We start from the raw sequence: 13,481 nt of genomic DNA on the forward strand, positions 1-13,481 counted from the left end.
CCGGCATGCGTATAATATAACAGTACCGTCAAACAGACACACGCGAAAGATTCACGCAAATTTTTATCCCTTTTTCCTCCTCCTCCTTATCCCCTCTATTTTCACACACACACACACACACACACACACACACACACACACACACACACACACACACACACACACACACACCACTTTGCGTTCATTTAGGCGACTCCCTTTTTATTTCTGCAACAGAGGGATGGCTCGTCGTACGATCCACTTTGTGTATGTGATTGTCTTCGTCGCCTTCCTCTCCCAGATTCAATCCAGGTAATTCACTTCCCCCGAAACACGAAGAGAAAATCACAAGAAATCCAGTCTACGAGAAACACCAACAACCCTCAACCCCTACCTCCAACCCCCACCCTTCCCTGAAGAAAACAATCAAACAACAACAACAAAAACACGTCAAAAGTAAAGAATGCTTGCGATCGGCCTAGAACTCTACATCTCACTCAGTCATTCTTGTTTTTCTGTCCCACAAAATTCTCTCTCTCTCTCTCTCTCTCTCTCTCTCTCTCTGTGTCTGTCTCGCATACACACACACACACACACACACACACACACACACACACACACACACACATCTGTCTGTCTGTGATTATGTCTGTCTGTCTGTCTCTCTCTCTCCCTCTCTCAACATCCCATTATCTCACTCTCTTTTTCTTTCTCTCTCTCTCTCTCTGTCTCTCTGTCTGTCTGTCCCTCAACACCTCTCTCTCCCCCTCTGTCTCTCAACACACCCCTCACTCTTTATCTCAGCTCCCCCCCCCCCCCCGCCTCCCCCCTCCCTGCCTCTCTCTCTCTCTCCTCTCTCTCTCTCTTTCTCTGTCTATCCCTGACGCCCCATCATCCATCTATCCCTCTCTCTCTCTTCCTCCTCCTCCTCCTCATCATCATCATCACATCATCCATCTATCCTTCTCTCTCTCTCTCTTTCTTCCTTCCCCTCCTCCTCCTCCTCCTCCTCATTATCCTCCTCCTCATCACAACATGCTGGTGCACGACCTCTGCTTCACGAAGGGACTGCTGCAGCTACGCACCATGAGGGGCGAGGACCCGGGGCTGTCCTGTGAGGCAATCCAAGCGGACAGCGAGATTGTGCGGTGCCTCCTCAGGGCCGGCGCACGTGATGCTCGCCGCCCCGTGGCACAGCATCGGCGGGCGTTCAAGGCGGGCAGGGTGGCCAGGCGGACGTGGGAGGGCAGCTTGGGGGACAACCAGCTGCCGCGGTGGATCTCGTTCAGGGATAGTCTGCACGAGCACACACAGAGATAAATATGAAATCAGTATAAAGTAGAAAGATATGTGCATTCGATGGAAATGTCAAAATACGGTTTTTGACAGATGTTAAACTGTGGTGGTGTGGTGGTGGTGGTGGTGGTGCGAGTGTGTGTGTGAGTGTGTGAGTGTGTGAGTGTGTGTGTGTGTTTGTGTGTGACATTAAATATTGTATTAAATCTGGATTAATATGTGCCAAAGATTTTCTATTTCAACCAGTACACGCAGCTATTACACAACACGAATCATAGTTGGCTCAATACAAACTTTCGAGAACAGTCGATGGAAATTAAATATCTGAAAAACACGTCTCTTCAGGTTGTGTTGGTAATACAAGCCCCCCACCCCCCCCCCCCCCCCCCCACACACACACACGAACTGAAACGTGCGCTCTCACGCGGAAAAGGGATTGGTCAAATAAATTGAGAGCAAGCCAAGAAATCAAGACGCTCTTCCCAATTTCAGACCCGAGTGACAAGTGGCTTTAATTTGTTTTGATGTTCTTATTATTTCTTCTATTAAAATGATAAGAAAAAAAAAAAAAAAAAAAAAAAAATCTTCACTCTCATCGTAGGAAATATGCACGCAGTCAGTTGGTTCAATGATTTTCAGTGAGCGCAAGGCCAAAAAATCGTGACGTTGCAAAGTGTCATGACCATGTGTTGCATGGACTTGGTTTCTTCTTCCTCTGATTAAAAAAAAAAAAAAAAAAAATCGTCGTCGTCGTCGTCGACGTTGTTGTTGTTGTTGTTATTGTTGATATTCAATTATTCGTTGTTGTTTTTGTTCACATTTAATGAATGTTTTCCAATAACGTCTTCGCCCTGTTCCCTGAAAATATAGATGAGCGTGATCTCTCTCTCTCTCTCTCTCTCTCTCTCTCTCAGTGAATTGTTCTGAAATATGTTTAAAGATTTTAAAGAAGTGTCAGTGCATTCTCTTTAAGTTGTCTGTTTGATAACTGAAACATGCCCATGTCCATCTATTTCAGTGTGCAGTTTATGTTCGCGTTGTGAGCAGCATGCACAACTACATGTAAATTTCCTCTATGTGTGTGTGTGTGTGTGTGCGCGCGCGCGCGCGTGCGTGCGTGCGTGTGTGTGTGGGGGAGGGGGGGTTCTTTGTTTCTTTTCTTATCTTTCTTTTCTTAAACTCACTCAGTACGGCCAGTCCTCTCTTCTCCTCTACACAGACCCCTCGGATGTCCAGTGGGTGTCTGAATGACCCAACCTTTAGCTTCTGTCGTCAGAATTGTGGTATTCTTTGTCAATATTCACCTCTTCAGTATAAGAGCCTTCCGCTTGCAATATTTTGATGGTGGTAATTGGGGTGAAACGCTGTTAACGTCTTCTCTTTCGCCGTTCGTATGGAGAGAGTTAAACTGTGAACTTTGATTCATTTGTCCCCGTAGGTGGCCACTGGCGCGTGTTGTGTCGTGTAAACTGACACTGGGTGAGACTGCATTGTCTTGTCTTGTTTTGCTTTGTATTCCATTGAGTTGCGTTGTACTGCATCTTGTCTTGTCTTGTCTTGTCTTGTCGTGTATTTGTGTTGTGTTGTCTTGTGTTGCTTTGCTTTGTGTTTCATTGCATTGCTTTAAACTGCTTCTTGTCTTGTAATGTATGGCATCGCCTCGCATTGCATTGTATAGTATTTCATTGCACACACACACACACACACACACACACACACACACACACACACACACACACACACACGCACCTGCTGGCGGAGCTGCGAGAGGCACGGTCCAGGCTGATGTTCCTCCTGCCGGTCAGCAGGCGCCAGAAGGCCTCCTGGAACTTGGAGGAGATGAGCGAGTAGATGATGGGGTTCCCCGCCGAGTTGACGTACATCAGCAGGCGCGTGATCCACATCAGGTTGTAGTAGCGCTCGGGGCCCATGCCCTGAATCTGGACGTCCGGGGTGAAGATCTGCCAGATGATGACGCAGCGCACGGGCATCAGGGAGACGAAGAAGAGCACCACGATCCCCACCAGCATCTTCACCACGTTCTTACGCGTGCGCTGCGTGGACATGCCCGCCACGCCCTGAGCCTGCAGAGGGTGATATTGAAATGAACATGTAGTATAAGGACTGGGGGTTCTGGTTTACCCTGATTTTTCTTAACCTCCAAAACTGTCAGTAGTATAAGGACTGGGAATTCTGGCTCATCTCGATTTTAAATTCTAAAATTTTCATGGTCTCAAATAGATGTGAATGTTGGCTTGCCGTGGGGTATCAAACAGCAGGGTTACAGTTTTACCCTAATTTTTTTACCAGCTAGTACTATAAGAACTTTTTTTGTTTTTTTTTTGTTTTGTTTTTTTGCTCATTTTGAGTTCACAATTGTGCTTGGTCCTGAATGAGCCAAGGACAATTTATCCTGCACCACATCTACTAGGCAGATGCATGACCAGCAGCATAACCCAATGTGCTTAGTCAGGCCTTGAGTGTAGGCATATGTATTCGTGTATCTATCAGAGTAGATTTCTTCTTTTTAGATTTTTGCCACAGGACAGCACTCTCATTGCCACGGGTGTTTTTCAATGTGCCAAGTGCATGCTGTACACAGGAGCTCAGTTTTTCATCTCATGCAAATGAATACATGCTCAGTTTGATTATCCAGTTGAACTTGGGAGAAAGGGTGAGAGCGGGAATCGAACCCAAACCTTCCTGGACTCTGTATTGGCAGGTGAGCATCTTAACCATTCTGTGACCTTTCAACAGGTTAAAGAAAATGTGTAAGGTCCCAAAACCTTTTACGGGACAGCGACTTCATATCCACTGTGTCCAGAGCTCAGGATAAGGGACAGCGACTTCATATCCACTGTGTGCAGAGCTCAGGATAAGGGACAGTGACGTCATATCCACTGTGTCCAGAGCTCAGGATAAGGGACAGCGACTTCATATCCACTGTGTCCAGAGCTCAGGATAAGGGACAGCGACTTCATATCCACTGTGTCCAGAGCTCAGGATAAGGGACAGTGATGTCATACCCACTGTGTCCAGAGCTCAGGATAAGGGACAGTGACTTCATATCCACTGTGTCCAGAGCTCAGTATAAGGGACAGTGACGTCATACCCACTGTGTCCAGAGCTCAGTATAAGGGACAGTGACGTCATACCCACTGTGTCCAGAGCTCAGTATAAGGGACAGTGACGTCATATCCACAGTGTCCAGAGCTCAGTATAAGAGACAGTGACGTCATACCCACTGTGTCCAGAGCTCAGGATAAGAGACAGTGACTTCATATCCACTGTGTCCAGAGCTCAGGATAAGGGAAGCAGTACCCACTCCTCTCCTTTCGTTGCTGTTAGTTTCAGTTTCAGTTTGCTTCTAAAGGAGGCATCACTAGCACTGTGTTGGGACAAATCCACATACCCTATACCACATCTGCTTGGCAGATGCCTGACAGTAGCATTACCCAATGCACTGGCCACTTTTAACCAACCCCAACCATCATTATTATTATTATTATTATTGTTGCTTATGGCCCCGAGCAAGGAACGAACGAACGAACATGCAAGTATACACATAATTAAGCAAACAAATACAATTGCTGGCATGGATTTTTTTAAATTAGTATTTACCTTTCTTTTCAGTTAGCTAGCTAGCTAGTTAGTTAGTTAGGTAGTTTTGTACATTAGAAAATTAACTCCCCTACCAGCCTGCTGTCAACGACCCAGCCACTCCTACACTCCATCATTAAACCAGACGGCCAACCCCACCCCTAGTTTCCCTCCTTCCCTTCCCTTCAACCCTGTCTCACCTGGCCGAACCTGATGGCAGAGTCTGGGGATCTGAGGCGGCGGATGATGCACACGTACAGCCACAGCAGCAGCAACATGGGCAGGGCGAAGAACACCACGAACATGCCAATGACATAGGAGAAGTGCCACTTCTCCCTCACGCTGGTGGCACACACTTCACACGGTGTCCCTGCGTCATGATCATATAATGACAATAGTTATGATCACATCAACAACAATGATGATAGTTATAATAATAGGGACAATAACATCACAACAACAACAATGATGATAGTTATAATAATAAGGACAATAACATCACAACAACAACGATGATGATAGTTATAATAATAAGGACAATAACATCACAACAACAACAATGATGACAGTTATAATAAGGACAATAACATCACAACAAAAACGATGATGATGATAGTTATAATAAGGACAATAACATCACAACAACAACGATGATGATAGTTATAATAAGGACAATAACATCACAACAACAACGATGATGATAGTTATAATAAGGACAATAACATCACAACAACAACAATGATGATAGTTATAATAAGGACAATAACATCACAACAACAACAATGATGATAGTTATAACAAGGACAATAACATCACAACAACAACGATGATGATAGTTATAATAATAAGGACAATAACATCACAACAACAACAATGATGACAGTTATAATAAGGACAATAACATCACAGCAACAACAATGATGATAGTTATAATAAGGACAATAACATCACAACAACAACAATGATGATAGTTATAATAATAAGGACAATAACATCACAACAACAATGATGATAGTTATAATAAGGACAATAACATCACAACAACAACAATGATGATAGTTATAATAATAAGGACAATAACATCACAACAACAACAATGATGATAGTTATAATAATAAGGACAATAACATCACAACAACAACAATGATGATAGTTATAATAAGGACAATAACATCACAACAACAACAATGATGACAGTTATAATAAGGACAATAACATCACAACAACAACAATGATGATAGTTATAATAAGGACAATAACATCACAACAACAACAATGATGACAGTTATAATAAGGACAATATCATCACAACAACAACAATGATGATAGTTATAATAAGGACAATAACATCACAACAACAACAATGATGATAGTTATAATAAGGACAATAACATCACAACAACAACAATGATGATAGTTATAATAAGGACAATAACATCACAACAGCAACAATGATGATAGTTATAATAAGGACAATATCATCACAACAACAACAATGATGATAGTTATAATAAGGACAATAACAATGATAGTTATGATCACAACAACAATGATGATAGTTATGATAAGTACAATAACAAATGATAATAACATTAAACAGAAGAAGAAGTGTAAGAAGGATAACAGTAATTATAATTACGGCATTAAGAACAACAGCAAGAACAAGAACAACTACAACAAAAACAACCATCATCATCATGATAATATACAATGACAAGATACAATGAAGAAGATTTGTCAAAGAAGGAAGATTTTTCTTTTTAAATCTAAGATAACGAAAAGATCTGTAACACTTAATCGGAATTTCCGGTTCACGTTTCTTATGAATTATGAGTTATCAGCATCTAATGCTTTTATGTGCTTTCAAAATAAAAGAGAGTGAGGAGTGACTGATGACTACTAATATGACTATGACTACGACAATGACTTCTTCAGCAAACACAAACAACACACACAAACAAACATGTATGCGTCCACCATCAGAGAATAAGGTTAGCGGCAGATTGGTTCTGATTAAGAAGGCACAGCACAGCACAGCACAGCACAGCAAAGGACAACACAACACATAGTTACCACAACACACCACAACAATACACAAAATACACAACACACCACATATAACACACACAATGCAACAAATAACACAACACAATACAACACAACACAACACATAAGACCACGCAAACACAACATATAACACCACACCACACCACACCACACCACACCACACCACACAGAATATAACACAACACGACTCCACACAACACATCGAATTTATAACACATCACAAACATCATGCAACACAACATATAACACAGCACAACACCACACAATACAACATATAACACAACACATAACATCATGCAACACAACATATAATGCCACAACATATAACACCACACTGCAAATAACACAACACCACACAAAGTGCATTATAACAAAACACAACATATAACACAACACCACACAACGTATATTATAACACAACACAACATATAACACAACACACATGCCCCTCCCCCGCTCCCCCCCCCCCCCCCTCACCACTCACACCCCCCCCCCCCCCCCCTTCCAGCACAAGATATAACACAACACAACATATATCACAGCACATAGCAAACACAACATATATAACACAACACAACATCATACAACGCTCCATATAACACAAAACAACACACATGCCCTAAACCCCCCCACCCCCCACCCCTGCCACCCTATCCACCCCCACCCCCACCCTCTCCCCCCACCTCCCCGAACCCTCCCCCCCCCCCAACCCTTCCCCACCCCACCCACACACACAAATCACACCAAACAACACACCACACCACACCACACCACACTACACAGCAACACAACACAACTCCCCCCCCCCTCCCCCCGTCCCCCCAACCAACCCCCACAACCAAACCCACCATCAAAGAACAAGGTGTGCTGCAGGTTAGTCATGATGACGAAGGGCACGGCGGTGAGCGAGGCCACGCCCCACAGGCAGGGCAGCACGCGCAGGGGGCGGGGCTTGTGCAACATGGCCAGCTTCTTGAGGGGCTGGCAGATGGCGTAGTAGCGCTCCACGGTGATGGCCACGATGATGAGGGTGGAGGCGTGCAGGACTGTGTGCTCCAGGAACGGCACCATCTTGCCTGGCGGAGAACAGATGACAGGAAGATTAAAATAAAATAAAAAGACAACAAACAACGAAAAAAACAACAACAACAGCAACACCAGCAACGAAATCCCATCATCAATATATAAATGTTAGAAATGTTATTGCTGACCTTGTTGTTGTTGTTGTTGTTCTTCTTCTTCTTCTTCTTCCTCCTCCTCCTCTCTCTCTCTGTCTCTGTGTCTCTGTCTCTGTGTCTGTGTCTGTGCCTGTGTCTGTCTGTCTGTCTGTCTGTCTCTCTCCCTCTCTGTCTGTCTGTCTGTCTCTCTCTCTCTCTCTCTCTCTCTCTCTCTCTCTCTCTCTCTCTGTTTCGAACAATTGAAGGAGAAAACGTCAACCATAATGTCACTGTTGACTTCTCTTTTTTTTTCCCCTTACTTCTTTCGTATGTTTTGATATCTCTTTCTCTGTCAGTCTGTCTGTCTGTATGTCCATCTGTCTACCCGTCTGCCTGTCTGTCTGTCTCTCTCTTTCAAACAGATGAAGGAAGAAAACATCAACAACAAGAGAGGCAAGGCCTTCAAGACTCACTTGTGACTGAGAGTAAAACACACAGGCTTTTTATGTATTGAGTATAATTTCAAAATGTAATGTTTAAGATGAGAAAGATCAGTTTAAAGCAAATTAAGTCCCCTAGCATTAATTACAGAGTAATTTCCCTTTTTTACCCCTGCACCAAAACGTTTGCAAAATAAATAAAACTTCCATGCTTAGCAAAAGAAGTTCCTGTTTGAACAAAAAATGATGATAATGACTGCTCTTGTTGGTGTGTCAGAATATCACATCAAAGTGCCAAGTTTAGAGAATACAAAAAATATAAATATAACAGTAAATGCAGTTTGCATATAATTAGGCTTCTTTTTTTTCTTTTTTTTTGTGTGCCCATCCCAGAGGTGCAATATTGTTTTAAACAAGATGAATTTTTCCTATTTTTATGCCTAATTTGGTGTCAATTGACAAAGTATTTGCAGAGAAAATGTCAATGTTAAAGTTTACCACGGACACACAGACACACACACACACACAGACAACCGAACACCGGGTTAAAACATAGACTCACTTTGTTTACACAAGTGAGTCAAAAATGTCATTGTTGACTTTTGTTTTTAGTTGTTGCTGTCTTTTGTTTGTGTTGAACAGCCGAAGAAGAACCCAAGACACCGACGCACGCATAGGGAAGGCTACCATTCACAGACAAGCCCAACTTGAAGCATTCAAGAGTGGTGGTTTTTCGCTGCTGTTCTACATCTGTCAGAAGGTATAATAAGCACCCAGGTCTTGGAGGTTGTCTTATATATCACATTTTCAAGGAGGGTGGGGGTGGGGAGGAGGGGGGGGTGAGGGGGATCCTTTTTTATACATTCTTTTTGTTTGGTTATCATCCCTTTGGTTTCTGTTTTTCGTTGTTGTTGGCTTTTATTTTATTTTTTATTTTTTTTCACATACCTGTATTTCCTGAAAAGTGTTTTTGAGTTTGATGAGGCTTACCTAAAAACAAATTCCAACGTGAAAAATGATGGCATCGTCGCCATTCATCTTAACGGAGGTGTGTGGCCTTTAAAAACAAACAACAACAAACCAACAACAACAAAACCAGAGCATGACTGTCTACATGGCGGGGGTAAGAAAAACGGTCATGCACGTGAAAGGCCACTCGTGAACGTGGGAGTCGCAGGCCAGTGTGGTAATTGATTGATTGATTGATTGATGTGGATACTTATATAGCGCCTATCCTCGGTCAGAGACCAAGCTCTAAGCGCTTTACATACACGGGGACATTTGCACCACAGGCTGCCTACCTGGGTAGAGCCGACTGACGGCTGCCACTGGGCGCTCATCATTCGTTTCCTGTGTCGTTCAATCAGATTTCAGACGCACACGCATGCACACTCAGACAAACATGTAACATTTTACGTGTATGACCGGGTTTTTTTATTTACCCCGCCATGTAGGCAGCCATACTCCGTTTTCGGGGGTGTGCATGCTGGGTATATTCTTGTTTCCATAACCCACCGAACGCTGACATGGATTACAGCATCTTTAACGTGCGTATTTGATCTTCTGCTTGCATATACACACGAAGGAGGTTCAGCACTAGCAGGTCTGCACATATGTTGACCTGGGAGATCAGAAAAGCCTCCACCCTTTACCCACCAGGTGCACCGAGATTCGAACCCAGGACCCTCAGATTGAAAGTTCAGCGCTTTAACCATTCGGCTATTGCACCCGTTAATAGATCTGCTAATATCTATCATTGCTTGTCATTATCCTGGTCCTCCTCTTCCTCATAACTAAATGCTCCACGATTACTCCCATCGATTCCAGCGGTACTACTATGATACTGCGTTTGTGAGGGGGGGGGGGGTGGGGGGGGTGAGATATCGCGGTCTCAACTCGCGTACACGCGTGCGTTCGTGTAAGCGTAAATGTGTATAAATACGTAGTGTGAAGGTTGGAAGGGGGTTGGGGTGGGAGTGGGGGGTCTGGCTTTGTGTGTATGGGAGGAGTGGTGAACACACACACATATATATATATATATATATATATATATATATATATATATATATATATGTGTGTGTGTGTGTGTGTGTGTGTGTGTGTTTGTGTGTGTGTGTGTGTGTGTGTGTGTGTGTGTGTGTGTGTACACAAGGAGCCACGAAGGAAAAGAAACGGGAAGAGGAAATGAATGAATCTCGAAAGTGGAACAATCCCTAGCTAGCAGTTTTCATCGTCACTTTTGAACTACTCCAATCGGAACACGGACAAATTCTTCTCCTCCTCCCTCAACCCCCCCACCCCCCCACCCCACCCCCACCCCTCCTTCCATACCCTTCCTTGGACTTCCCTCCACCCAACCTCCCTCCTCTTCCTCACCACAGACTCTCCTTCAGTAATTTGGTATTGATCCCTGTATTATTTTCCCAGTCAATAAAAATACGGCAAAGGAAGGGAAAAAAAGGGAAAAAAGCCGCGTCATACGATTTTTAATTGGTTTGCTTTTGAAACTCTAATTATTCTGTTTTCTTAATAAGATACGGAAATGCCAAAAGCTGCCTACGCAAACTGATCCTAATGTGAACAGCAGAGACTGACCAAAAAACGATATAAAATCCGATTATATATGATCACCCGTATTCTGTTTGTATAGTGAAAATTGTGAAAAAAGGAATCTTCTTTCTTTCTCTCTCATTATCTATCTTTCTGTATGTATATATATATATATATATATATATATATATATATATGAATGTTTATTCATTTATTCATTTTTTATGTATGTAAGCTATCCACTCTGACCTTTTCCGCAGTCAACGGATCTGGCCCAAAGTATCTTTCTGAACTCATCCATATCTATACCCCGTCTCGCCAGCTCCGTTCTTCTTCTGATACTCGACTTCTCAGGATACCTCACGTCAGAAGTAAGACCTATGGACACAGATCGTTTTCTTTTCAATCGCCAAAGACGTGGAACAAGCTCCCTGATAACCTCCGTCATTCTGATTCCCTCGCATCTTTTAAATCTCGTCTCAAAACTCACCTTTTCCCTCAGCAATAAGTTCAATTGTGGCAGGTCCACAACTACATGCATGTATATGAATGTGTATCGTGTGTGCGTGTGTTTATGTAAGTTTGTGCCTGCCTGTGTGTGCGTATGTGTTAGGGTAGCTGTTAGATACACATGCATGTTAATATGTATGTATGCAGTGTGTGCGTGTGTGTGCGTGCGTGCGTGTGTGTGTGTGTGTGTGTGTGTGTGTGTGTGTGTGTGTGTGTGTGTGTGTGGTCACATTTTGGTGTGTGTATGTAACATAGATATAATGTTTTATGTTATCAAAAGCGTTTTTGTAAAGCACCTAGAGCAGATTTCTGGATAGTGTGCTATATAAGTATCCATTATTATTATTATTATTATTATTATTATTATTATTATTATTATTAATAGTACTTACACGGCGCAAACTCCCAATATAATGGGCTCTAAGCATACACGATAGTGGATAGTGCATAAATACACATCCCTACACATGTAAAACAACAACACAATATATAATATGTGTGTCTATATTCACCAAAGAAACATTGAAATTGCAGCTGTGAACAATCACACACACACACACACACACACACACACACACACACAAGGCACAAAATATGGCCTACATAATTATGCGCACACACGCACACGTACACACACTCGCGCGCTCACATAGTAAACACCAACCCACAGTCACACACACTGCATGATGATTTCAACAGGGGGTGAAGTGGGGTGGATAGGAGGGGGAAGACTGCAGTAACACAGCTGTGTGTTATCACACCCAAAGGCCTGTTTGAACATGTAGGATTTGGAATTTGTTTTTGGTTTTTTTTTTAAAGAGGACAGCGTTGATAAGTGATTGAGATCCAGAGGAAGATATTTTCCAGACAGAAGGTTCTTTACACTGAGAGGCCCTTTGGCCAAATGACTTTTGAAGAGGTTTGGGGGACTCGAAGGAGCTCTTCAACAGAAGACCTGAGGGAACTGGGAAGGGGTGTAAGTATAAAAAAAAAATATATGTTATATTGATACGCACTTGTATATATCCTAATTTCTACTGTATCTGTGTTTGTGTATGATTTTCGAATTTGGTCGTACCTTGTTATGTACATGTGTGTGTTATGTACTACCCCCCCCCCCCTCCCCCGCCCCGCCTCAATATTCCTTGTGACCCCGGTACACTTGGTAATAAAGACATATTCTATTCTATTCTATTCTATAAAGGACAGAAGGTGGAAGAGATCCTTCAAAGTGGCTATAAACCAATAAGGCAATTGTGTACTGAATTCTGTGCTGGATGGGTAACCAATGAAGTTGATGTAAAAGTGGTGTATCATGATCCTTTTTTTTTTTGACTTTATGAAAATGATTTTTGCAGCCTTCTTCGAAAGGCGTGACAACCAATCATCAGGCAAACCAGCAAGTAATGAATTCAGTAGTCAATGTGACTTACGATCAGAGAAGCGACGTGGATGCTGCAATAGTTATTAGATATGGTTGAATGATACGGGTTTGTTCTCAGTTTGTACGTTAGCACTTTTACATTTACTTATGACATGGTCTAATATCATCATTTTAGATGAACAGACTATTCCTTGTCTTTAATTTCTCCAGTTTTAGAGTTATGCGTGCGTGAGAATGACTGGTGCGAAAGCGCTTAGATTTGTTTATGCACAAGATTCAGCGCTATATAAGTACCATTATTATTATTATTATAAATAAATAAAAAATGACATGGTCGTGCATGGACAAAGCTGAATCGAAGAAAATGCACCCAGGTTTCTGAGAGAATTTTGAAAGTTGATATCATTATTGCAGACAGTCAAGGCGTGGTCTGAAATATGACCACGTGCAGAATCAGAACCTATAAATATGGCTTCCGTCTTGACCACATTATGTGTA

The 13,481-nt window shown here is 42.5% G+C and overlaps 1 protein-coding gene across 1 annotated transcript in view; it reads right to left on the reverse strand.

The window, feature by feature from the left end:
* Positions 1–1,007: 1,007 nt before the first annotated feature.
* Positions 1,008–13,481, reverse strand: part of LOC143294118 (QRFP-like peptide receptor) — a 24,537-nt gene continuing 12,063 nt past the window's right edge. The window contains exons 3-6 of the mRNA XM_076605549.1: positions 7,791–8,018; positions 5,076–5,245; positions 3,025–3,359; positions 1,008–1,275 (exon numbers count right to left, since the gene is read on the reverse strand). Of these exons, the coding sequence (XP_076461664.1) occupies positions 1,008–1,275; positions 3,025–3,359; positions 5,076–5,245; positions 7,791–8,018 (1,001 nt within the window). The remainder of the gene's footprint in view (positions 1,276–3,024; positions 3,360–5,075; positions 5,246–7,790; positions 8,019–13,481) is intronic.

The sequence above is a fragment of the Babylonia areolata genome, chromosome 19 (assembly GCF_041734735.1).
Source record: "Babylonia areolata isolate BAREFJ2019XMU chromosome 19, ASM4173473v1, whole genome shotgun sequence".
In the NCBI taxonomy this organism is placed as follows: domain Eukaryota; kingdom Metazoa; phylum Mollusca; class Gastropoda; order Neogastropoda; family Buccinidae; genus Babylonia; species Babylonia areolata.